At 48.4% G+C, this 26,746-nt stretch overlaps 1 protein-coding gene across 11 annotated transcripts in view; it reads right to left on the bottom strand.

The window, feature by feature from the left end:
* Positions 1 to 25,719, bottom strand: part of DCTN1 (dynactin subunit 1) — a 30,366-nt gene extending 4,647 nt beyond the window's left edge. For 2 of the 11 annotated variants that reach the window (XM_012452182.2, XM_012452181.2), the window contains exons 1-24: positions 14,236 to 14,547; positions 12,220 to 12,465; positions 11,897 to 11,975; positions 11,656 to 11,690; positions 10,992 to 11,012; positions 8,575 to 8,592; positions 7,140 to 7,160; positions 5,759 to 5,950; positions 5,209 to 5,406; positions 4,847 to 5,051; positions 4,681 to 4,759; positions 4,401 to 4,560; positions 4,181 to 4,285; positions 3,478 to 3,669; positions 3,276 to 3,392; positions 2,890 to 3,042; positions 2,128 to 2,288; positions 1,852 to 2,020; positions 1,512 to 1,580; positions 1,208 to 1,270; positions 946 to 1,095; positions 622 to 783; positions 407 to 538; positions 43 to 168 (exon numbers count right to left, since the gene is read on the bottom strand). In XM_012452182.2, coding sequence (XP_012307605.1) covers positions 43 to 168; positions 407 to 538; positions 622 to 783; positions 946 to 1,095; positions 1,208 to 1,270; positions 1,512 to 1,580; positions 1,852 to 2,020; positions 2,128 to 2,288; positions 2,890 to 3,042; positions 3,276 to 3,392; positions 3,478 to 3,669; positions 4,181 to 4,285; positions 4,401 to 4,560; positions 4,681 to 4,759; positions 4,847 to 5,051; positions 5,209 to 5,406; positions 5,759 to 5,950; positions 7,140 to 7,160; positions 8,575 to 8,592; positions 10,992 to 11,012; positions 11,656 to 11,690; positions 11,897 to 11,975; positions 12,220 to 12,465; positions 14,236 to 14,268 — 2,886 coding nt within the window. In that variant the 5' untranslated portion in view covers positions 14,269 to 14,547. Of the gene's footprint in view, positions 1 to 42; positions 169 to 406; positions 539 to 621; positions 784 to 945; positions 1,096 to 1,207; positions 1,271 to 1,511; positions 1,581 to 1,851; positions 2,021 to 2,127; positions 2,289 to 2,889; positions 3,043 to 3,275; positions 3,393 to 3,477; positions 3,670 to 4,180; positions 4,286 to 4,400; positions 4,561 to 4,680; positions 4,760 to 4,846; positions 5,052 to 5,208; positions 5,407 to 5,758; positions 5,951 to 7,139; positions 7,161 to 8,574; positions 9,281 to 10,991; positions 11,013 to 11,655; positions 11,691 to 11,896; positions 11,976 to 12,219; positions 12,466 to 14,235; positions 14,548 to 18,294; positions 18,369 to 25,646 lie in introns of those variants that run through there. The other 9 variants (XM_012452190.2, XM_012452187.2, XM_012452185.3 and 6 more) reach the window with 8 other exon arrangements.
* Between the last annotated feature and the right edge of the window lie 1,027 nt (positions 25,720 to 26,746).

Genomic DNA, 26,746 nt, shown 5'->3' on the forward strand with positions numbered 1-26,746 from the left:
CAACTTCCTGGCCCCCAGATCTTGAGGCTACACTACCCTCACCTTAATCTTGAGTGACTTCTTCAACTCCTTAATAACTGTCTCTCGATCTTCGAGCTTCAAACCCAGGCCTTCAGCATCTGTGATCTCTGCACGAAGAGCGGCAGCCCGCAACTCAACTGGTGGAGGCTAAGAAATGGTCGGCGAGGGGCGGGGGGCAGGGGTGAGAAGGTGAGGGTGGAGAGAGGAGATCATCAATGTGCTCCTTTCAGAGAGATCCAGTTATAAGGAAAACCCTGCCTTCTAGGCAGGATGGTGCTCTCCTGATGCCTTCCTCCTGTCTCCCCGTCCTCCCACAACTAGCAGTAGCTCTGCAAGTCTTACTCCTACAGGCCTCTGCGACTTCTCCAAGGAAATCTCCACCCACCTTGCTGGGGGGCCGCTCTGCATCATACTCCCCCTCCTGCATGGCTGTGGCCAGCTTGTTCATGGTACTGATGAGGATCTTGCATGACTGGCGCAGACACTCATAGGGGCTACTGGAGGGGGTCCCATAGATCTGCAGGAGCCAAGAACAGAAGTGAAAGCCCCACAGTGGTCACTGACTCTCCCCACACCTCTGCCCAGCCACCCAGGCCCCACCTGCTCGCTTGCTTTGAAAGCCAGTTCCTCCAGGGCAGCCACAGGTAGTCCCTCATTCTCTGCCAGCGGGGCAATGAGCTGGGCAGCAGCAGCTGCCACCTCCTGCAGCACAGCCACGACCCACGTCAAGTGCTTCCTGCAGTCTAGGAGTGTGTCAGATACCTGTGTGACAGGCAAGAGTCAGGAGTCAACCCTGGGTTCAGCAACACAGTTTCCAGCTACCCCAAAACCATTTTTGTCCCCTGATCAGATCCAGATCTTAAAGTGCTATGCCCCTCCTGTTTCTACTCAGTTTCCTTCCCTTCCCCAATCGTAGCCCTAAACCTGTGGTCCAAAGGCCAGTGCAGCTGGGATCCCAGGAGCGTCTGTCCCCGGCATTCGTCTTCGGATCTTCTTGCAGAACTGGCGGATGTCACTACATGAAGTTTCCAGATCCCGGAGCAGGAGGGCAATATCTGTAGCCTCCTGTCCACCCTACTCAGGAAAAAGAAAATGGATGGAGAACCAAGTTAGCATTAAGGCTGCGAGTAAGGAAGTGAGGACTAAGGAGGAAGAGGAGCTCACACAGATCTAGATGTGCTCTCACCTGCAAGAAGGCACGTAGCCGTCCTACTTCCACGCTCATGCAGTCCAAAGCACTCTGCGTAAACTGTGAGGAGAGAAGCATGTGATCATCAGCCCCCAGCAGGAGCCCTTTTGCCTTATAAGCTCTAAGAAGTCCCCACCGTCTGCTGACCCCCATACATAAAGAGGTCCTCTAGTTTCCCTGATACGGCTTTGGTAACTCTGCCCTAGTCTTATGTGACACTTCCTGGTCACCTGATCTCTTGACCTGATGCCCACCATTTCTGATCTCCACAGGGGCTCAATCACTGGCCCAGATACTTCACCTTAATGTGGTCAGCCAGCTGCATAGTACAGTCCTCAGGCTGTTCGGCAAGGTGGATGCTGTACAGATGCTGAGGAGAGATAACAAAAGAAACAGTTTTTAGGCCCTGGCAGGGTGGGGAGTTCTTCCCAAACTGTAGTTTGAGTCCTGGTCATCATGGGTCTCCAGAGGTATAAGAGAATCCAAAGCCCTCAAGCTGCATCATATGGAGAGTTCATCTAAGAACAAACCAGGCCTCAAGCACCAGCATGGGACATATAACCTCAAATATATTAGTAAGAGCCCCAATCAAGTAAAAGCTTCCCTACCTCCTACTCCAAGCCCAAGTTTTTGCCCCATACCTGATAGTACTTGATGGCCTTGGTGAGAGGCTCCACATTGACAGTCTCATCCAGTTGATCCTTGTGCAGCAGTTCAATGAGAAAATCCAAGGAGCGCTCATGGGCACTCATCTCAGGGTAGAGGCTGCCCACTTTCTTATACACATCCACATTGCACTGAGAGAGGGCACTAGAGACCAGAGAAGGGCGCTGTGAGGCTAGAGTCTGCCAGGCAATCTCAGTTCCAGCTAATCCTGGACCTTAACCCTTGGAGTGAGGGAGTCAGCAGTCACTTACTGCTCATAGCGGTGTAGTGTGGCCTGCAGCAGGCTCAGCGAGTACACCAGTCCAGCAGCAAAGCTGAGTTGCTCTCCAGCAGCTCCTCGCAGTCCAGGCCGCTCTGAACAGTTCTCACTTAGTTCAAACTTCTCCTGGGCCTGCTTCCGGATCAGCTCTGCCTGTGGGAAAAAGCACCAGGAACCTGGGCCTCAGAACGGAAGATGGAGATCACAGACTCAGGAATACAGCACTCAGAGCTTAACAACTATGTGGGGAGCATGAACACACATGGGAGAGAAAACAGAAATAGCTCTTACCTGGGTGGGGAATCTTGCATGGGGAAAGGGTAATGATGTGATTACTGGAGATTGTGAGGAATCAGGATGTGAAAATGAAAGGGTAGTGGGACTGGTGGAATCAAGCTCTTTTCTGACTTAAAGCTGCCACTCCTGCTATCCTTTCACCTAGAATGCTATCCTGCCAATCATCCCCACGGTTAACCCCTAGGTACCTCCTGGCCCTCAGACAATTTTATTTCCTCAGTCACATCCTGTTCACCTCTAAATAAAATCTCCAATTGTGCTCTCTCATAGAACTAATCCCTCCTTCAAAACACACCATTTGTAATATATACTCATCAGTGACTTCGTTGTGTTCCTCCACTACATCATAAACTCTTTGTGGGCAGATTCTGACTGCTGTCTTCACTTAGCATCTTCAATGCCTGGTTCATGGCAAGTTCACTAGATTTCTGTGGAACATGTGATTGATTGGCTGTACCTTGCAAATGAGACGAGGCATGAGCAACAGCACCAGAACGCAGTCATGGTCCCCACCTGGCCGGAGGAAGCTGTCAGGCATGAAGGCTGTCAGCAGGGACATGTGTCGGTTGGCCTGAGCCACCTCCATCTGTCTCAATTCCATCTCAATTGCCTGTGAGGTGAACAGGGAGGAGGACTCTCAGCCAGAGCTGAAAGAGTCCTAGAACTCCCATGCCTTGCTCCAGTAGATCCCTTGCTTCTAGGGCAAGCCCAGGCCAGGAATCTTCCAAACTACCACACAAAGCACCCCTTCACCCAAGAATCTGAAGCCCAGAACCCCATACCAGGTCAACCCAGGCTGGGATCTCTACTACCTCATCCCTCAGACCCACCCACTTTCCTGACCTTGGCATGGGCCTTAGTCTCAGCAAACTTGATTTTGAAGTCAAAGGTCTCTGGAGGTGGCTGTTGTTGCCTCTCCACAGACGCTTCCTGCTGGTTTGTCAGTTCCCGATTCATGTCCTAGGAGGAGAGACAGCGAAGCACAGCTGGGTCATGAGGAAGCCCTGGGGTGACGGTCGGCAGAGAGCAGGCAGTAGGCATGCACCTGTAGATGGGCGGTCAGCTGGCGGTACTTCTTAATGGTCTGCTGGTAGTCTGCAACTGTCTCCTGGGCTGCCTCCACACGCTTCTGGGCCTCACGTACCCGTGCACCAGCCATATCCAGCTGCTCCCGCAGCTCCAGTTCTGTCTCACGTGCATTCTCCTGAAGCTCATCATTCATTTCATTCATCGCTTCCTAGGACACCACATCGTAGTTGGAGCAAAAGAAAGGTAGGGTCAGCCAGGCGCAATGGCTCACGCCTGTAATGCCAGCACTTTAGAAGGCCGAGGCGAATGGATGCCGAGGCGAATGGATCACGAGGTCAAGAGATCAAGACCATCCTGACCAACATGGTGAAACCCCGTCTCTACTAAAAATACAAAAATTAGCTAGGCGTGGTGGTGTGCGCCTGTAGTCCCAGCTACTCGGAAGGCTGAGGCAGGAGAATCGCTTGAACCTGGGAGGTGGAGGTTGCAGTGAGCCAAGATCACACCACTGTAATCCAGCCTGGGTGACAGGGAGACACTCCATCTCAAAACAACAACAACAAAAAGAGGCAGGGTCAGGGTAGCAAGGCCAGAATGGGCCCCTTCACCTTACCCACTGCTCAAAGGCCAGGGGTCACATGTCAATCTTTTTCTCATCAGGTCCTTTCCAAATACCCTCCCCATTAGGGTCAGATGTCAGGTGTCTGTTCTTCTCTTACCAAGTCTCCCACAGTCTCCCTCAACTCTCGTACTTTCTCTTCCAGATTCAGGTTCCGATCTGTCAGCATCTCCACCATCTCCTCAGCACCCAGAGCAGCATCCACCTGTGTTATGGGGGGATGAGGAAAAGGGCTGCTAGAAGGTACCTAGAAAGAGGAGGCATCAACCGATAGGAGAGTCAGGTGGGGGATTCTGGGTGAGGGGCTGCGCTCCCCAGACCTGCTCCTTGAGCTCATCAATGGTGCTCTCTGCTTGGCTCAGCTCCTCCTGCAGACGCTCCCGCTGTTGCCTTACAACTTCCAGTTCTTGGTTCTTCTTTTCCATGAGCTTCTGGAGTTTCACATGCTCCTGCTTCTCTGAGGAAGAAAGATCCCTCATCCTGCAGGAAAGTGAAAACGACAGGAGGAGGAGAGCATGTGTCAGAGTCTCTGGTGATGGGTGCTCTAACACATCTGGAGACAGGAGAGTGAACATCAGAACCAAGCACTGAAGATCCTACCTCACCAGGGCGTCCTTCAGGCGGGCGTTCTGCTCCTCAAGCTGCTTGAGCTGGTAACTGGATGCAGCGCCATCTGAGCCTGGAGAAGACCATTAATACTTTCATAACACTTTCAGGTGTGGTCCTCACCCAGTCATTTGGTCCCCAGCAACTCTGGGCCCCTTACCCTTCTCTTCAATCTCAGCCTTGAGGATCTCTAAGTCAGTGGTGAGCTCGTCCACCCGCTCCTTCAGTGCCTCCACCTCCTGCTGCAGGGACTCAGCCCGCTCTTCAGCCATCTCCTTGTCCAGAGTGGCCATCTCAATGGCATCAGCAGTATCAGCCATCTCCTCCATATAGCGTTCCTTTGCCTCCAGTGCCTCCTTCGCTTCCTGAGGAAAAGGTAGAGGTGGGAGGGGATGCAAGCATAGAGATGCCCCATGCCTCCCTTTCTCACAGGGTCCTCCAGACTCCAGCTCCAATCTAGTTTCCAGCATGCTTCCTTGGGTCTCAGACCACCCCAGCCACCCACTGCATCCAGAGTCAAACCTTCCTCGCCTCCTTGAGGCGCCGCTGCAGGTCTGCCTGCTGCTCCTGCATTTTGCTCTTCCATTCCTGCACTTGCTCCAGCTGGATTTTGTGTTTCTCTAGCTCTTTAAGCTTTGCTTTGTCTTCTGCCCGTTTCAGTCTCAGGGTCTCTAGTTTCTCCTCCAAGTCCCGCACCTGGGCCCTTAGTCCCTCCTCCTCCTGCAAAAGAGAGGCCTCATGGTCTGTGCACAGCCCACCCCTCCTCTCCAACCCTGAGCTGGTGCAAAGAACACAAGTATGCAAACATCACCCCACCCCAGGGCAGCCAAAACTCAGTGGCATACAAACATCTGAGAGGAAACCATGGCATAGTGTATGCGGGCAAAGTATGGCATAAGGGCAAGAAAGGAAAGGGTGGCCCAGTCAGTAGCAAGATATCCACAGGCTATATCCTCAGCCTTTCTGATCCAAGTTCTAGGTCTTTGCCAACCCCAGGAAATTTTTAAGACCCAGCTGGTAGCAACAGGCCCCTGGGTGTCTTGATTCTCCTTTACCCAACCCCAGTCCTTACCTTGGAGGGAGAAGGAAGCGGGGGTGCTGCTCCAGGAGAGGTGAGGGCCGGCGTGGGGATGATGGGTGCTGCCAGTGGAGTCTGAGCAGGGGTGCTAGGCTCACTGCTGCTCAGTTCACCTGCTGACGCTGAGCCAGAGGGGCCCAGGGAGCTACTGGCCCCAGCCGCCCCAGTGCTGGCTGGGCGGGTAGGCTACTCAGAGAGGGTTGAGGCAGACCAGAAACAGAGCAGAGGATAGGGGTGGTAAGAGGAACAGAAACAGAATATGAGAATATGGCAAGGGAAGGAGACAGGGAAGGGAAACAGCAGAAAGAGAGTATCAAAGCACAATGAGAAAGGGACAGGGAAGATGATACAGAGAGGCAGAGAGAGACAGTGACAAAGGACAGGGGGAGAAGGGAGGCAGAGGAGAGAGGGAGGAAAAGATAGAGAAAGACATAAGATTATAAGGTTCCTCCCTTGGCACTGACCCCACATTCCTCCTAACTCTGGCACTATCCTTAAGAGTAGAATCCGTTATTTCCTAGAATCCCTGTCTATGACCCACTTGTGATCATTCTAGCAACTTCTTAATACTCAGTCCCATCCTTGCTCCAGGTCTATGCCCTCCTCCCCCAGATGGAAAAACTACAATGTAATTCCCAGAGAAGGCTGGGCCAAAAGTGGGGGTGCCAGGCTCTCTACCCCTGCTAAGCCCTCCCTGCTCTTTGGAAGTCAAGCTGAATCTCCCTTAGTCTATTTCAGGGGACCCTGCAGGTTAAAAGGGCCAAGGTGAAAACTGTACCTCTAGACTCCCACATGAAACAAGCTTTCTGTCATCTCCCCTGATCCAGTAACATTATTCATGCCTCTGTGGGGCAGGGGAGGAGGTGGGCAGAGGAGCTGCCCTGAAGCTCAAGCCCTGGAACAGACAGGTCTGCCAATGTGCTCTCTCAAAGTGTTGAGCCCTAAGCTCTCCCAGTGGGCTGACACTCAGAGACCATGTGCAATCCTCAGACATCCCCACCCAAAGCCTGTCACAGATGCACTTACCTCCTTATCCCCTGACATTTTACACTGCCAAGTTCTTCACCTGTCTTCCAAATCCCTCCCCTCAAAACTGGTCAAAATTCCCTTGTTCAAGAAAGCCTGCTTTGATTAACCACAACCTCATTCATTTCTCTTTTGTATTTAAGCTACTGGCTTAGACAACCTCCTGAAAGCCAAGTCATTTTCCCTAGGAGGGGCCTGCCAGCACCGCCAACCCCCCTTCCCTCTGAAGAGAACCCAGGGTGCACTGTGACCAGCTTTCACTTGCTCATACACATGCCCTCATACATGCACATGCCCGAAGTGTGTGTGTACACTCAACAGTGGCTCACACAGGGGCCTGTTTTCTCACCTTGGGCCGCCGAGTTGTGGTCTGGACAGGCAACAGGAGCCAGAGGAGAAGAAGTCAGGAAAGAAAGGAAAATGGCAGAAAGACAGACATCAAAAGGGACAGCAATGAGAGCAGAAGTAGTAACAGGAATGGGGCTACAGTTTGCCACCCCCCGCCATCCCATCCCCTTCTCCCTTCAGTAAACCATTCTGTTCCTACTTCAGGAACCCAGAATTCCTGTTCTCCTTGGTTCCTGCTCCCACCCTTGTCCAACCCTTGTAGCCTCACCCCTTCAGACACCCTGGAAATCCCAGATGTCCATCTCTAGGCTGAGCCATAGAACAAGGAAGCAGCTAATGAGAAGGTCTCAAGAGACCAGTCCTCCTGCGAAAGCTCTCTCCCACTCCAGTCCAGAGACAGAGGCCCCGCCCAGTCACCACTCCCAAGGACTTTCCCAGGTCAGTCTCTTCCTTCAAGTGCTAGACTCTATACAGAACTCCCTAGAAACCCCATGTGACAAGAGTAATCTAAGCCCAGAAATGGGAGATCAGGTCCCTAGGGCAGAACAACACTGCTGTTCTCCCTCCCCGCAACCCCCTTCCCCAGAACCAGATCCTGTAGCAGTCCCGATCACTAGGGAAGAGGGCTCAGGTGTCAGGACCATGAATATTCCATTAGCAGAAGCCAAGAGCTCAGCAAAGTAACCCCACCCAGCTATAGGAAAGGAGGTGGGGGTGGGCAGTAGCACAGAGAAACTACAGCCCTAAACCAAATCTCGAAACCCTTCAGGTTACTGCAAAGTGGTAAGCAGACAATTAACTTCAATTTCCAAATAGTGTTCTTGCTACCCAGTATCTCACTGCTCTAGCCAAGACAAGATTTGGCTTGGGCCCTATTTCCAGGATACACTGAGGCCAAGAAAACCAATTCCTACCCCTCCTCCCCTGGACTAAGCTTCATAGTTGTGGGCCAAAAACTATTCTACAGTCCCTATCCCTAGAATTTACCCTGGTAAAATGCCCTGATACAAACCCTGGGGATTGGGGGATGCAGGGAGGACAACCGAGAGGTATTCTAGCAAAGGTTGGGTGAGGCAGGCAGGCCTGTTGGAGGCACTGAGATACCTGGGCCTGCTTCCCTAGGTTCTACCACAGGAAACCCTCCCAGAGCCGGTTTGCAGTACAGGCTGCCTGAAGCCCAAACCTGTGAGACCACCAGGTATAAGGTCTGGAACATAGACTTAGTCAGAGCCAAAAGCAGCCAAGGCAGGAAGCAAATGCCCAGGGTGTGGGGCATAGTGGTGACACACACTTCTCCCTAACCCCACCTTCGTCCTCACCCGTCTCCCCTGTCCAGGTAGACAGATGAAGTCAATCAGCCCCCACCCCCACCCCAGCAGCCTGCTGCCACCATTGCCCTGGCAACCCAGCAGCAGGACCAGAGCAAGCAATAGTACCTTTCGGGCTGTCGGTGCCTGTCTCATCATTGCAGAAAACCAAAGAAAGCAAGGAGAGGAAAGAGGAGGGACAGAGGATAGACAAACACACGGAGGAAGGACAGACGAAGGGAGGGAGGGCAAAAGACCGAACAGAGGGAAAGGCGGCGGAGACAGGAGATTAGTGCATCAAATCCCAACAATGCAGCCTCAGCTTCCCGGTGCGGCAGCTTCCCAGCTTGCAAACCGCCGCCACTCTGACACAGAGGCCCCCGCAGATGTGCAGCGGGATCGCCAGGCTCCGGCAGGCACCGGAGCGGTGCCTGGCCCAGTTCACCAGCTTAGGCTGATGGCAGCCTCAGTGGCCGCAGCACCAGCTCCACCTGACGTCATGCACCCACCCTCCTCTGCTCCATCGGGGTGGAGCCACTGCTCCTCAGTCACCTAGCAACCATCTAGGGCTTTGCTGGCTCCTCCTCCTCATGATGGTCATGCGCAGAGATTGTCTTGCTTCTTTCTCCAAAGAACAGGTTCTGGCTCCTCTGTTCCCTCCCTTGCTCACCCCCAAGAGTGTGATCCAAAAAACTGGGCCAGGGGCTATCCCAGAAATGGCATTCTATGGGGCCAGAGCATCACTGGGAAGGGACACAGGGCCTCTCTGCTCCAGCAGTCTCTCTCCTACTCACTCTCCTCACCACACCCACCCACAGACCCATTAACTCCACTTCTGTCTCTTACACACCCTGGCAACACCTTTACCGTCTCTTATCTGGCACACACATCTAGAGTGTCCCTCTAGCAACAGGCCTCAGCTCTGAGGAGCACACAGAGTGACTAAGAAATCCTGGAGAACACGCATCTGGGTGGCAGCAGCTCTAATGACGATTGTGTTCCTCTCTAGCCATCCCCTGGTTGTAGACAAGTTAAAGCCTGTCTCTAAAGGGCTTCCAAAAAGAACTAAGCACTTTGCAGAGACATCTGAGTTTTCTGTCTTCCCCTTCAAAGCACATTCTTTCGCTTTGGAACTAGCTCCCAGATCCACATGGGTGAGAGCAGGGGCCCTAGGCTAAGTGATCTGCTTTGAAAAAACTACTGAATAGGACAACTGGGGTGCCTGGGGGTGGGGGTACTCAACTGTCTGATTGACACTTTCTAACATGAGCGCACAAGGGCAGCATGAGTGGCCTAGGCTGGGCTTTGCCACATTTCCCCAGGCAGCTACAAAAGCCCCTAAATTTGGGCATTGCTTGGGCCCCAGCCCAGGGTTAGACCAGGCTGTGGCCAGAACTCCATCAATATCAGACCATAGTTTCATGCTCTTCTCTATTCAAGGCCTGAGGTGAAATGGAAGTCCCAACCAGGATACAATAGTCAAAGGACAAAGACAAGTTTCTATGACTCTGAAATGAGCCTAGGATCCTTCACAGCAGTATTTTCCTTATATCCCCATTCCCACTAGGAGCCAGCACCCAAAGCAAGTACTGGCATGTGGTATCTACCATGGCAAGACTCCGAAGTAAGGACCCATCACCAATCAGGAGTTGAAAAGGAAATGTTTTCCTCTCCCCTCCCACAGCCCCAATCCAGCAGCTCTCCATGCAATGTCAGAAAAGCCTAAGATAGGCTGATGACAAGGAAATCACAGAATTGTACATACAGCACAATACATACAGGCCAGACAGGCACATGCAGGTCAAAGACAACTTGGGCACAGGCCCAAGGCAGGGTCTGGTATGAGGAAGTGGTCATGGCAGTGATCTAAGAGTTTAAAGTAGTCTGTGGTGGGGAGGGGAGGTGACACGATTGAGTCCCACTCCAACGATGGTTAATGAAAGGCTGCAAGGGGTAGGAGGTAGGCCTCAGGCATACCACCAGAAGGAGAAGAAGGCAGGGATAGACTGATGGGGCAGAGTTGCAGGGTGTGGGGATATTTATGGCAGTGCCCATCCAGAGGCAGGCACATGAAGGCTCTTAGGTTTTCCAACTCAGGACTGTTCTTTCTATGCTGTGTTCCCTGACCTCCCACCTCCTTGCAAAACCCCTCACTTGGTACTTTCCTCAACCCCATTTCCCCAGTCTATCCTTCCATAGTCTTCCAAGCTCGGCCTAAGTGAGAATGCACTATAACCCAGTAAATGATCTATTTCACGCTGCTGCTATTTACAGTCAAATGCTTATAGTTTTTGACCAGGAAATCTTTGACTTGGAGTCCTGGGGCAGAGAGAATCATCCCTAATGAGTGCTACCTGGGCCTGGATACTGAGCCTGATGTTCTTGCACCCTTCAAAGGAACTCTGAAAGCCAAGGCCACCATTTCCTCTGGCCATCCCAGCCCAAGGTCACAAACACATGCATGCAGCAGTCCAAGGACATGCAGGACAGCTGGGGAGGGGGCTCATGGCCCCCACCCACCCAGGCACAAAGAGTAAACACACCACCTTCTTAGGCTTCAGTCCCCGCTGCATGAGGAGTAGGAAAGGGCAGAGTTAGAGAACAGATGTCCCAGGCATAGGTGTTAAGACCAACTGAGGCATACACAGGTTAGGTGGGGGTAGGGGGAGTCAGGGTACGATGAGTAGTCCCTCAAAGATCAGCTTCCAGGATGTCCACACCTTGGCCCAGAGGAGCTGCAGAGTCTGCAGCCCCACCTCACACACACACTGCCCGGAGTGGCAGGGAAGAACTAGGATGCACCCTCTGCATATAGCTTAAAACAGGAGGCAGAGGGCCTAGCTCCTTGCCATTCACTTGTGAATAGGAGAGTTCCTTCTTCCTCTACTTTCTACCTTAACCTTACCCTCAGACCCTTTAGATGTTGGCATTTTTGGGTACCAAAAGGTAGAAGTTGACTACACTACTGGGGTCAGACCTGTGCTTCCTATCACCCTCAGCTCAATCTCATTTGACCCTGAACTTCTGGAGCCTTAACTGTAACTCTAATGCAGAATTCATCCCCAGAAAGCCTCCTTCTTAGGGAAGTTGGAGAGACTAGAAGGCAACTCAGACTCACCTACTACTTCTACCTGCCTAGCACTGGGTATCCCCCATCTTTCTCCTTCCCCTCCTTCTATTACTCCCCATTCTTACCCCCAAACCACTCACCAGTTTGCTAGTCTTTGCAGTTGTATCAGTTCCCTCTGTAGAAAGCAAACAGAAACAAAGTGTGTACTTGTATAGAGAGGTTGGGGCAGAGAGCATCACAGTCGGGTTGGGGAGATATAAGGGAATATGGTGGTGATGGGGAAAAAAAATCTTAGGATCCACTGTGGCTCCATGTTATGAGGAGAAGTTCTGGGGACTCCTCCTGGATATGAGGAGGCAACTGTAAGTGGGTGGTTGTTACCTCTTTTGAGGACTTTTGATGCAGAAGAATCAGGTGTCTCTGGGGAAGTAGTATCTGCTCCATCTTCAAATACCTGGATCTGAGGCCACAGAATAGATCCAATATAGCCAGATCAAGGATGGTTGTAATATGGGTCCCTCCCGAGGCCTCAAGCAAGCCAAGAGTCCAGGGCAGCTTCCCTAAGGATGGATCTCCAATCTTCCCTCCCCCACTACCTTCCACCCTCCCAACCAGAGGCTTATGCCCATGCTCAGGAAAAGGAAGTACGAACACAGCTGCACATGCAACAGATATGCACACACACAGAAGAAGGGCATGAGTACCTGGGATTGGCGCACAAAGATGCCATGCCCTTCATCACAAGTGAAGTACTTCCTGCCTTGGACAGTTCCATCATTTTTGCCCTTTGCTTCATCCAGAATCACGCCTACCCATTTGCCAGTGGCAAAAAGCGTGGCTCCAACGTAGGCCACAGTGCCTCGGTGGCCTTTTCCAATCACCTCTACACGGGAACCCACCCGCAGAGGCCGGGCGCTTGCCTCTGCACTCATCCTGCTGCCGCTGGGCGTCTGAAAGAAAGATACAGGCAAACATAGACAGTTAGAGGCCTCAGATCAAGGGTGGCATCCTCATATATAAGAAATGTCTCAGCCAGGACGCTGGACTGAAAAACAACCAGAGTCATTTTCCTAAACCCCACATGCAGGATTGGGTGGACCCCCAAATTTCCCTTTGAAAAAATGTCAGTGATGTTCTAAGACTTCTCCAAATCCTCTGGAATCTGCTAGAATTTTTAAGCATTTATATTTAAATTTTAGAACAAATCAGAATTCACTGATCAGTCTGCGAATGTCACCACATGGCTGCCTTCTCAGAAACACTGCCTTCTTAATTCTCCTCTCAGGAGGGGAATTAAGCTCAAGCAAATAACTCAGTTTAGACCAGGCTCCCCATAACCCAATGCCCTGACTCAAGAGCCTGAGTTGGAAAGACAGGCAATTCAGTGGGTGACCCTACAGAATCCTGTTTCCCTTTCCACTGTCACTTGTCTCCTCTGTGTTTCAAATGGTTTTCTTAGGCCTCGCCCTGTCAGAGGCACACACTTGTGCCTCCTTCCAGACCCTTAAGTCACCACCTCTCCTTCCTGATCTGACTCCTCCCACCCCCATCCACATACCCACCATGATACCCCAGATGCCTCACCACAGCTCATTCAACCATTCAACTTCTTTCCACCTGGCCTGAGTCTTGTTTGGTCAACTCTCTATCTGCAAGCTCTAGAGATTCTTTTCCATGCTATGTTGTTATTAAAAAGAAAACACAGGCCAAGTAAACTGGGTGGATCTACCCCTCACTCTGTCCCCAAGACTCTGCTCAGTGGTCCAAATGAATGGTTTATCACCCTACAGATGGGCAAAGGAAAAGAACAGACTAAGGCACTGTCCTTGGACAGCTCTCAGCCTCTGGCACACCCATGATGACTGAACACAATATGAAATTAGGTCCCAAATAGGCCCAAGGTTTAGAAGAAAATCACACTTAAGTCACTTTTATCAATAGCAACTCCATGAACCAGGGGCCTTGCAGCAAATAGATGAATGAGGCATAATTAAGTGATACCATCATCCTGAAGACTCTATGGAGGTCCCTTCTGATACTCCCATTTATAATAGCTTCAGAAGGGAGCCCTGGCAGAGCCAAGGAAGAGCCAGGACACCTCCCAGCCTGTCACTGCCTAATTCCCTTCCCCAAAGAGCTCATCCAGGAGGGTGAGGATATAGTTCCCAGAGGCTCCAGGACCCCAAATCACACCTGGGACAGCAGGATGGCTCTCATGGACCTGACAATAAAAGGAATTGCCAGTGACATAAAAGGCTGAACCCAAAGTCAAAGACTCCCCCACTTTCCAACCCCAATAAGCCTCTCAGAACCAGGGGGCCACAACAGTAGCTACAGATTCAATCTCAGAAGAGAAAGAAAGCAAGTAACATATAACAAAGCAGCTCTTAGGAAAGGCTTCATTGTAAGACCTCTCTGACCCACCATCCCCATTCTGAGTCCCCAGGATAGCCTGGCCCCCCTCAGGAATCCCTGGTAATGAGGGCCAATTACAGTCAGAGGCCAGGCCTTGCTAGTCCCCATTTAGGGCTCAACTCTGAAAAGGGAAGCCTGTCCAGCCGTACATCACCAGGGCTTTGAGGGCTCCTTAGAAAACACAGTCTGAGTGTCCCCAGCTGAGCTCCAGCCTATCTCCCCAGCCCCCACAGCAATGATGTCCACAGGCACCCAGGCCTTCCCCAGCAGCCCTTCCAGGGCCATCCCAGATTAGGGCCACTTACCCGGCTGTACATGTGCCTCTTGCTCTGTGCCATGTTGCTCACCCGGCCTCTACCCCCTCCCCCAGCTGGCCAAAGACAGAGAGAAAAGGTAGAAACCTAGGCAGGAGGGTCAGGGCGCTGGGCCCTCATGGAGGGACACAGGAGTCGTCAGGCACAGCCCTCCCCAGTCCATGGGCCTCACTCGGTGGCCTACACGGGTAGGGGTGGGGGCAGTGATGGGGGCTAAGGAGCAAGTCCCCTCTGCTGCCCAAGGATTCCTGAACCCAGAGACACAGAATCCTGCTTGCCAGCTGATGAGTCTCACTCTGCGCTAGTGCTGCTCTAGACTTGTCAGGAACCGTGCTAGCCTCTGGGTCCTAGTGCCCCCCTTCTTCACCTGGGCCAGAGACTAAGGGTTGGGCCCACGCCACAGACACTCAGCACTCACCTCTACAGTACACTGTCCTAGGGCTGGGAGCAGTCTTGACAGTTCCTCCTAGTCTGTACCCACTCGCCATTACTATTCCCCTCTCCCCCAGGATTTAAGGCCTCAGCAGGCCCATAAGCATCAAGTGACACTTCAAAGTGATCAGCTGCCTAGGGCCTCCACAGAGCAAATATAAGGATCTCTCATCCACCTTTCTGGTGCTCTTCTCTCTCCCTTCCCTCTCCAAACCCTGCACTCAGAGTCCAAATTCACATGATTATGGTTTGTATTTCAATCTCACACTGAGCCAGAGGAGACAGGCCCTGCCCAATAGGCAGCAAGGGAAGGGCGGTAATGAAGGCAACTTCACACACATAGCAAAGCAAGTCAAGTACCCCAGCCCCACCCCACCATCCCCCCCAAGAAGGCTGGCAAAGGTTACCATAGTCACTCTTTATCCTTTATGGTTGTTACAAGGGACCAGGTTGTAAACCCCAAGAGTATCAGACTCAACTCAATTACTAAAGGCAGTATAGTCAAAAGCAGAGAGCCCTTCTTTCCTCTTGTAGCACAAGGCCCAGTCCACCTTAGCCATCTGCCACTTGTACCCTTGGCCTTGCCTCCTAGCATCTCAGACCCAGTGAGATGATTTATTTTCTGTGTTTCTGTATTTCACAAAAATTCTTCAATAACCATGCATTACTTTTATAATTAAAATTGTTTAATTTAATGAGATTATGCATTCTAATGAGAGGTCTCCAAGTGACCAACCATATTGCTTTCATTCACTTACACATCTATCATGGGCTAGGAACCAACAGACCAGGGTCCCTGCCCCTACACAGCCAACAAGGTTGGCCTGGGGTCTGACCTATGGCTCCACTGGGTATGGTATGGATCTAGTTGCCTTGGGCCTAGTGACACCTGTCTTTTCTGCACTGGGCTTACCTCACTAGCAGAACAGTGACTTCACCCGACTCTACCCTCTTTCTAAGATAGGCCAGTAGCCCAACAGTAGAATGATAGCCAACATTCAGAGATATGGCCCAAAACACAATTCCATATCTTCAGTCCTGGCCAGACCCCCTAGGAAATCATCTTTCTCCTCCCTGCAGAATCTCCATGTTGTCCCTTCCCTTTCCTATTCACCATTACACAGATGGCCAGGGCCAGGCACATCCTTGCAGCCTGGACCTCACATGTTTGGTGCACTTTACAGTCTATAGGATACCTTAAAAGAATACATTTTACCATGGTTGAGTACTGGTTCTAGACTCAGGCTACTTTCCTGGCTTTACCACTTGGTAGCTACATAAACTTGGTCCAGTTACTTAACATCTCTATGTCTCAATTTCTGCATCTGTCAATAGGGAAGTAACAAAGAACATATCTCAGAGAGGTATTGTGAGGATTAGCTAAGATAATCCATATGAAGCATTCAGACACTGCCTGGTATTTAATAAGTTCTAAATAAAAGTTAGCTAAGAACAATGTCATCATATATAGACACTACAATAGCCCCATTGAGAGGCTGGTCAGGGATGATGCTGACAAGGCAACTGAGGCTTTGAGAACTGAGCAATTTCCCTGAAGTTACACAGATTGTGAGGTGTAGAGCCAAAACTGGAACCAACCTGACCCAGAGCCCTCTGTGCTTTCTACTATGCCTCACCATTACCACAAACATCTCTAGGCTTCTAAGGCCATGGTCTTCCTGTAGACCACACTGCCTTCAAAGATTTGAAAGAGCTCAGATCTAAAAATGGCCTTACAACTCACTAGCCACATAGGTATCAACAGTCCCCTAACTTCTTGGAATTTGTTTATTTTCCTATGAAATGGAAATAATATCTGCCATATCTACATCAGTATTATAAGGTTCAAATAAGCTAAAGCATATAAAAGTACCTTGTAGGTCTGGCACAGTGACTCATGCCTGTAATCCCAACACTTTGGGAGGCCAAGGCAGGTGGCTCACTTAAAGCCAGGAGTTCAAGACCAGCCTGGCCAACATGGTGAAACCCCATCTCTACTAAAAATACAAAAATTAGCTGGGTATGGTGGCACATGCCTGTAATCCCAGCTACTTGAGAGGCTTTAGGCATGGAATCACTTGAAGCTGGGATGTGAAGGTTGCAGTGAGCCAAGATCTCACCACTGCAGTCCCGCGAGGGTGACAGAGTAAGACTCGGAAAAAAACAAAAAAGTACCTTGTAGAAAATACAGAAATTACAGAAGTGCAAAGAATTACCTATCATGATACTAAATGGTATATACATCTACACAATAAATACTATAACAAATTATAGACAGGAGAGAGGTAAACTAGAAAGAAAGGGGGTACCTAAGCATGCTTTGAATTATGGGGATTTCAAAAAATAAGTGGAAAGGCCTACAAAGCCCTATAAGTTGTGAACACAGTATGAAGAGACAGAAATAACTTTGCTTGACTAGGGAATAGTAAAGAACACTAGCTTAGCTGAAGTGATGAATTCTAGATGAGTTATTCTATCAAACTACAAGCCTTTTGAAGCATAGTCCCTATCTTTTCCTCTTTATGATCCAACAGCCAGTAAGTAGCTCATGGTCAAATGCTTATTGAATAAATAAACAGAGGTAACTGTGGGAAGGCAAGGAGTTTAACATCTGGCAGACACAGATGGACTTGATCCAATAATAACAGGAAGGCAGTCTTGTTCCTGAGCAGGAGACTGCATAGTGAAAACTATTTTAGGAAGATCAAACTGATGACACCTGCAGGATGGAGTGCAGGCAGGAGCAACCCGGCAAAGACAGGAATGACAGCAAGGAGGCTGCTGCCATAATGAACAGAGGGTAAGGAAGGTCTGAACCAGGATCAGGAGAGTGAGAATAAAGAGGCCAATTCAGAGACAGCACTAAAAAAAGCCCTGAAAAGGCCCTGTAATAGATCAGACATGAGGAAACAGGCAGTGGGCCTGCATGGGCTCTGGAGGCAGACCTGAATACACCTTTGGTTCTCTTATTTCCTCACCTCTGAGGGAGATATTTAACTTTCTGAGCCCCAGTTACCTCAACTGCAAAAAGGAAGAAATGTTACCTCACAGGGAAACTTTGAAGATTAAATAAGATTTAAGTAAAGCATTTAGCACAATGTGTGCTCAAGAAATGGCAGAAAACATCTTCATTCATTCTTTTAAGGGAACATCAATGATGACTTGCATACAGTAGGAACTCAAATGTTGCAAGGATAAATGGATGGGTCAATGAATGCACAAATAAGTAAATGAATAAATAAACTCAGGAGTTTTCAAGCATGAGAAATGTAATAATTGAAACATTAACAGAATTTGAGAAATGGGAGGGGAAACAACATATTAGGAGAGAGAAAATGAGTCCTGTTCTTAGGGCCTTCTCTGGGGAAAACTTAATGGTATATATTAATACATGGACTTCACTATCTCCTTCAAACATGAACCTGTGATATAGCCAAACAGATTCCATTCTCTCCATTCTACAATTGATAGAACTGAGTCTCACAAGTCAAATGACTTACCCAAGTCTCACAGCCAACAAATGGCACCTACCTGAATATCTCTACAGGTAGGTGCTCCTCCCACAGCATTACTGGGCCCCAGCCCATATCCCATAGGACAATCCTGGGTTAATGTTACCTCAGCCAGGGAGGAGACAGACACCTCTTGGATTTCTAATCCATTTTCCTCTTCCTCTCCAATGATATTAAATACCACTAAAATACCTAGACAAATGGGAAGAGAGAAGGGAAAAATCTCTGTGTCTGATAAATAAGTTGCCAATAGTCTTGAGAAATTTCAGTAAATTATAGGAAAACAAGATTTTGGGGAATTAAAAAGGAGAAAGTGACGAAGAAAAGCCTCTTTTCCACCTCTACCATTTCTCCCATGTCTGAACCATTTCTACCTTGTTTTTACTGGCACCTCAGCATCCATTGATACCTTGATCTCCTCTTGTCTCACCTTATCAAATCTTGATCCTGGGCTAACCCAACTGTCTGCTTTCCCTGATTTCCCACACCTAGAGGAAATTGTCTGAAACTGACAGCAAGGCAAAACCATACATGTCTGAAAGCACTAGTAAAGAAGAGATAAGTGTGGACCTAAGTCCTTCAGGACTCAGAAAGGGAAAGTATCTGCTTACTGAGTGGTAAATGGAGGCTGGGGGACTGGAAGCTTGGAAAGCTGGATTCCAGATATCCACAGGACGTCAGAAGACAATGTGCACAGAGCTTTTTGTTCCCAGGTCCTACTCACTATCTGCCTTACAGATTTCATACAGATAGGGCCTATACCCTCAATGGACTTTCTTCACCTCTCCAGCTCCTCATCATCCTCAGATATGTCTACAAACCCACTCCCACTCTAGATGCAGCTCTACTCCATCTCAAAATGTCCCCCTCCCCAAGAAATATCCAGTGACTTTCAGACCCACCTCCAAAGGCCTAGACCTCTAAGAGTCAAGAAGAAACACTATGCTATATGCTTCACTTATCTTTAATAAAGGAACTTCTGCAGGAAGGCAAGAGGCACTCAGTCCTGTACCCAAGAACTACAATCCTCTCAGAGGTATCATAAGTCCTACTTAGCCTGTTTGAAGTTCCTGCTGATTTCTCCCCCTGAATCAACCAGCAAGTTCCTAGCACTAGGACCCTGTAGACAGGAACCCTGAGCCTGCGCTCTAAAGAGAGAGATGCACCATTTCACAACTTCAGCAAAAGCCAAAGCAGCCAACAAAGCCACAGCCCCATCGGCTATACTGGGCTCTGCCTTTTGGGCAGCTCGCCGGCCACTCCCCAAAAGCAGAGCATTCCATCCTTTCTCTTTTTAAACCCACGTCATCATCTGATCATAATGGAAATCAATCTCCTCAAACCACCATGCAAAGGCGTATCCATGGCAACCTCAAAAGGAAGGACACAGAGATGATGCTTCAGTGGCTGCAGCAGCAAAAGGTAAGTCTGTTTCTCCTCCATCCATGCCATCCCATCACTCTATCCTTTCACTCAAGTCAGGTATACAGCTCACCTACAAATTGTATCTGTCACACCAACTGAGAAAACACAAAAGGTGAGTTAATAATCATAATGTTATTATATAAAGCTTTAGATCTGCCTGGTCTCTCTGCCAAGAAAAAAATTCTCTTTTTCTAGGCGATAGAAACAGGGACAAGGTCTCTCTTCTTATTTACCATCTCAGGTGACACAATCTCAGCCCACAATACCTGACAAATCACTATCGGTCACTTGTCTCTCTAGTCAGGATGCTGGAAAATCACTCAAGAATGTCAGAGTTTCCCTATGTAGTTGTCAAAAGCTGACAGCAACAATGATCCCACTGCCCTGCCTCTCCATGCCACCATCATGCCCACAAACTGGCATGGTAAGATTCCCTCCTTAGCAACCCTAGACTCTAGGCTCTCAGGGTCCAGAAACTGGGAGTTGGGATTAAATTTCTGCCTTCTTTGATGCCTCAGGAGAAGGAATCCATTTCTGCAGAAGAGATTCATGAAATACAAGTACTACTAATCCTCCATGCCTCAATTTCCACTTCTGGAAGAAAGAGATAAAAACAATAACTTTCTAACAGGATTGCTGTAAAAATCACATAAGAATGCCTGAAAAGCACTTAGAATGTGCCTTGTATAAAGCACTCAATAAATGTCAGCCAATATTATTATGAGAAAGATGAAGGGGAGGCCTATAGTATAGGATTTCAGTTCAGTTCAGAGGGTACTCAACAATCTTGGAGCTTATTTCAATTCTACTGTCTCCTTCTTTCCTCTTAACAGTTGTTTCAAGCTTCCTTTACTACTTTCAAGTCCTTACTCCTGCCCAAGCCAACACCAGCATCCCCATCTCTCAGCAGATAACCTTGCTAAAAAAAAAAAAACTGGCCCTATTAGGTAAGAATTCCTTTGTAAATTTAGATATATCTGCATGCATCTGTCATTAGCTCTTTCTTCCTAAATTCCTTCCTTTCTTCCAACATTCCTCTTTAAAGAAAATGCTATCCCCTTCTTTTCAGGGCTCACCCCTTCTCCTCTCCTCTTGAGGACCTGATTTAGCATCGTCTTTTCTCTTGTGCCATCATTGCACCCTCTCTACTGGATCTTACATGGCATCAGAAAACCCATATACAAGACTCTGCCCTTCTAGGAAAAACTAGTCCCTGCTACCTCCTCCACAAGCCGTCACCATTCTGTATTCTTCCTTTCTCTGTTGAACTATTCAAAGTGAGTACACATCTCTATCTTCACTTCCTATCTACTTCTCAATCCATTGCCATCTGGCTCCATCCCTACCACTGCACTGAAACTGCTCACATTTAAAAAGAGCCCTGGTGACCACAATGTTCTACACAACCTCAAAATGCATTTCCGAAGCTCATCCCAACTTGACCTCCCTGTAGCAAATGAGATTTGTCAATCCTTTTCCTGGAATTTTCTCCTTTCCTAGCTTCCTGGACAACATTCTCTCTTACCCTTGCACATCAATCCTCATTTCCTCTGTCATTTATCAGCCTTCTGTAAGCATGCCTGGGAAAGCTTATCCATTCCCACAACTTCAACTATCACCCATACTTACTGCCCCTAGACAGAAACTCTTATGAACCTCAGACTCATATCTCACCCTGTCTGCTAACTGCCACAGAGCCCTAAAGTTCAGTATGACCCAAAACACACTTGGTATCTCCCCCACTCCCCCAAAAAAATTCCTCTTTGCTACTGGCAACACCATCCACTCAAAATAGAAAACTGAGTCATCCACAACCACTCCCTCTCTTTCTCAACAACCAATTCAGTCATTATATCTGGTTAACTGTGTTTCTCCAATCTCTCAGATTCATCCTGTCCTCTCTATCTCCACCGATCTAATTCTTAGTTCAGCTCTAAACCATGTCTATGATATTACAAGAGACCCCCAATGACCCTGAACTAGGTTCTTCCCCTTCAGTTTATTCCCACTTTAGCTTCCCCAAATATAATCATGTCATCTTCCTGCCTAAAAGCCTCCAGTGGCTTCTCTGCCCACAAAATGAAATCTTTTTCGCACTGCACTACAGGCCATTAAAAACCTGGCCTTGACCAGGCACAGTGGCTCACACCTGTAATCCCAGCACTTTGAGAAGCCAAGGCAGGCAGATCACTTAAGGACAGGAGTTTGAGACCAGCCTGGCCAACATGGTGAAACCCTGTCTCTACTAAAAACACAAAAATTTAGCTGGGCATGGTGGTATATACCTGTAGTCCCAGCTACTCAGGAGGCTGAGTAGTCCCAGCTGTAGTAGCTATAGTCCCAACTATTCAGGAGATTGCAGTGAGTCAAAATCGTACCACTGCACTCCAGCCTAGGTGACAAAGTGAGACTCTATCTCCAAAAAAAATTGGCCTCAAACTGGCACAGCAGCCTGCAGACCCACCTATACTCAGGAGGGTAAGGAGGGGGATCACTTGAGGCCAGGAGTTCAAGGCTGTAGTGCGTGATGATCTTGCCTGTGAATAGCCAATGTACTCCAGCCTGGGCAGCACAGTGATACACCATCTCTAAACAAACAAAATAAAACAATGTGGCTTCATTATGAATCCAGTCGCATCAACCACCAAAGTTCTCTTTTATTCCAGCCACTTGGATCTATCTGCCTTTCCCCTGATGCATCTGCAAATGTTACAAATGTCACCAGGACCATTCTTTCTCCTCATCCTTTAAGGCTCAGCCCAATTCTCACCTCTTTCCTAAAGACTCTCCTGACTTCTCCACGTAGAGCTAGCCATTCCCTCCTCTGCCCTCACACAGCATTTGGAACATATCTCCATTTAAATACCACATTTTATTTAAAATATTTCTTACTCTACTATGAATTCCTCCACGACAGAGGATTTTATCCATCTCAGTATCTAAGCACTCAAAATAGTGCTTTGCACAGAGAAGGCACTCAATGTTGAATAGATGCCTGTACCAACATCACACTTAGGATATAAATTGGCTCTGACAGCTTTTCTGGAGTGTATCTCCACTCCTGAAGACCACTGCTATTGGGGAAATTACCAGTCATGTGCACATGTGCATGCACACACACATCTCTCCCCTGCCTCCCCTCAGTAAACGTGGCTCTTTCCACTCCAGATAGGAGCCTAAGAAACTAAAGGTGCAGGAACAGCTCTAGGTTCTATGGAATTTGATAGTGATGTTAAATCTCAATCTTGTATACTTCCAGGGTAAAAGAACCACAGAGAAAGCTCTAGGTGAGGTGCTGATCTCCTGGGAAACAGCATTAAGGAGAATTTGGGGGCAGCAAGGGCCCATGCTCTGCTGTAGTGAAGCCCTTGGGGAGGCCAGACTAAATACTTAATCTGTTCCTTGACCACATTCAACTGATATCAGCCTGAATCTCAAAAGCAAAATGATATAAAGCCAAAGTCAGAGTCTCCAGGATGGCAAAGACCTCAATATAGATTTGAATCAGTGAATATTTTAGTTCTTACCTCTTCAGGGGACACTGAGGACCCAATTCCTATTTTCCTTCATATGGGACAGATAGCCCAAGTACCCCAGTATCACCTAGTAGCTATAGACAAGCCAAGCAACCTGGGAATCATCTACTATAATCCTTCTCAACCTATAACTCCAAGCAGCTACTAGCAATCATAGAGTTGGCAGAGTAAAACCTAGAGTGGTAGTTCTCAATGGTATTATGATTCACCCACTACTTTGACTCTTCCCTAACAATTTCTTCTCCTTTGTGCCATCGTGGTCAGTCAGGCCCCACTCATCAATTCGTCCTTAGTACTGCCTCCTGCATCTTTCCTTTCTCCTCCATTATCACAATCATTACTTCAGTCTGCCATGTAATAGCTTTGAAAATTAAGGCAAATCATTTACCCTCTTCGGCATATCATCCGTAAAACAGCATAACAGCTGCTCTGCCTACCTCGTAGGAATAAAAAATCAAATGAGATCATGCCTGTGAAAAGTTCTGTAATCTGTAAAGTGTTATATATAAATATAAGGCATTATTATCATCAACCTAAATCCTCTAATATTGTTATGTGAAGCCTATCCAGTTCCCTGCCTCCCTCCTTCCCCAGTTCCAACCACCTTTTAATCACAGTAAAACAAACACATCTGCTAAAATACTGCTTGGTCCCTACACCCATCTGCCTGATATCTTTCATTGATATCTCATTTCTTACTATAATCAAACAATCCTGGATTTGACAAATGCAGTCTCATCTCTGCACCACTGTCAGCTGCTTAGGATACTTTTCTAGTCTTGCAAGCCACACCCATCCTTCAAAGTCCAACCAAAGCCCCACTACACGCCACACAGAACAAAGACAAATTTAAGGGATTTCTTAAACATAATGGAAGTTAAAGACAATTCCGCTTAAATAGGCATATAGTAGCACAGCTGTCATCTAATACGTTGATAGAAAGATAGAAAGATCAACTTTTTAGAAAAGCAGATAATGCTTTTTTCCTGTTTGATTATTAAGAGATAACCTAGGACCAACAGCATGGAAGTTGCAGAGATGTATTTCAGCAACACGAAGAACTTCCTTCTTGAGCTATTCCAAGAATAAAATGAGATGCCTTATATGTAGATAATTTACCATTATTATAAATGTTCAAGCCAAACTGCAAAATTTGCCAAATTGGCAAGAATATTTTAGATAGAATTCAACTACTATAGGGGTAACTAGACTAGACTCACAGAATTTTAAATCTGAAAGAAATGTTAGAGATCTTATAGCCCAAACTGCTATCTTAGGATGAAGTGACTCTCTCAAGGCAGCACAGTCTGTTCTGGAAAACATGGTCTCTAACTTTTAATCCAGTGATCTACACTTTTGCTACTCAGATTGTGTTCCATGGGCCAGCAGCATTAGCATCACCTGGGAACTTGTTAGAAACGCAGAATCAGTCGGAATCTGTACTGTAACGAGATCCCATTACATGTGCACGGCATTAACATTCAAAAGGCACTGACCCACACTGCCTCTTCTAAACCCAAAATTTCCAATTCTGGGAACTCCAATTCCCAAACGGTTCCAAATGTTAACCAGAGGCATCACCCAAGAATAACAGTATATCCTAGTAAAATTTGGGAAATTCTACATACCATACCGCCAGTTGGAGATTCATGGTAAATATTACTAGCATATTAAAGGCTCTGCAATATTCTGTAGTAAAGTTTAACCACGAATTTTCCAAAAGCTTTTGAGAACAAAATGCCTTTTAAAAAATAATCATTACCTCTTTTAACATCTCTTAACTTAGGCTTTGGCAGTATATCGAGTAAAGGATGTCAATCTCTACCTCCTAGCTCTTCGACTCTCGGTACCTTAAGTATACTGAGAGGTCAACATGGGCTTGCTGCTCTCCTCACTGCAATAAATGAAGGTAAGTTTTCAAATCCCTGCCTCTAAAAACAGCAGAGATCTTTATCTGTGTGATTTAGCTATGGTTCTGTCTAAAAAGGGATGCACGAGATTACTTCAAGGATTATCTTGCCAGCTAAGGCGGACCCCAGGAGTAGTACCACACACAAACCAAGCCACATCCAGACTCCCATGCTTGAGTTCTTTACGAATTTTTTCCCCGTTTGACACGAATTTCTCAACCATGTGCCCACAGGAAACCTGTGGCTCAGTATGAATTCAGGGGCGCCTCAGACGCTCGCCGGAAAGGAGGGGAGACCCTTGCAGTTCTGGAGGAACTCTAAGGCGCAGTCACTCTAATCCCAAAAGAACACTGCTAGGCTGAAGAGCTGAGGTGGGTCAGACCGGCCTCGGGGCAAACGCTCAGGTGGATCCCCCAGACCCCGGCGGGCGCCCACCCCTGATGCGGCCCATTGCGGCCAGTCCCCCCGCACACTGGGCTGAGTGCCTTGCCCTAGACCAGCACCGAATCCCCAGCCCGCTGCCGCAACCTCACGAACACGTAAGGGGCCGGAGGAGCAGACGGTTGACAGGGTCGCCGCCTCCGTACCTGCACTGTCAGGGGCTCCGCGCCCAGCTCGGGCCGCACCGGCGACCGACGCCCAAGACCCTAAGGGGCCGGCCCCGCCCTCCCCGCCCTTGTGGGCTGCCCGACTCGCCGCCAGACCCTTCCAGGACCTCCCAGAACCCTTCGGCCTGGAGGCCCAGAGGCATTCTAGGTCCAGAGAACGCTCTTTTCCCGCTGTCCCGTCCTGACTGAAAACTGTGCGCGGAGCGCAGCAGGGAAGACATCGATCAGGCACAAAGCTGGACACCTGGGACAGGATGTGCGCACGCGCATTATGCCTGGGAAGCCGATTAGGACCATAAGAAGTCGGTGTGTTGTGGCGAGCGCCCCGTCTCGGCGGACGGGAGAAAACGCAGAGGGTCTGGAGTGTTAATGTTAAACATTTGCAAGTGTTAAACTGCTAATTAAAACAATAACAATAAACCATATACCGTTATCTCCTCCATTAGCCTGGGGGAGAAAATTAAATATTGCTGCAACTCAGTGTTACCTGTCATATGGGGATACAGGCATTCTCATGCACTTACGATGGAATTTGTAAAATACAAATTTACGTAATGGCATTTTGAAATTTTAGACGTAGGTTCAAATTCTTCCTTTTTTTCTTTTTCCTTTTTTAAAGACAAGGTCTCGCTCTGTTGCCTAGACTGGAGAGTCTGGTAGCACGCACAATCATGGCTTATTGCAGCCTCGATTTCTCGGGCTCAGACGATCCTCCTACCTCTCAGCCTCCCTAGTAGCTGAGTCTACAGGTGCACACCACCATGTCCTTTTAATTTTCGTATTTTTTTTTTTTTTTTCTGTAAAGACGGGGGTTTCACCATGCTGCCTAGCCTGGTCTCGAACCCCTGGGCTCAAGCTATCCACCTGCTTCGGCCTCCCAAAGTGCTGGAATTACAGACATGAGCCACCATACCCGCCTGGGTTCATATTCTAACTGTAATTTTCTGTGTGAAATCTAGTGTTAGTTACTTACCCTCTCTGTGCCTCTGTTTTCTTATTTGTTAAAGTGAGACTGTTAATGATGCTATCTATCTCATTAGGTTGTTAGAAGGATTAAGCTGGAAATATAACTTTTGTAA

Source organism: Aotus nancymaae, unplaced genomic scaffold, assembly GCF_030222135.1.
Source record: "Aotus nancymaae isolate 86718 unplaced genomic scaffold, 86718_ANA_hifiasm-v0.15.2.pri h1tg000017l, whole genome shotgun sequence".
In the NCBI taxonomy this organism is placed as follows: Eukaryota; Metazoa; Chordata; class Mammalia; order Primates; family Aotidae; genus Aotus; species Aotus nancymaae.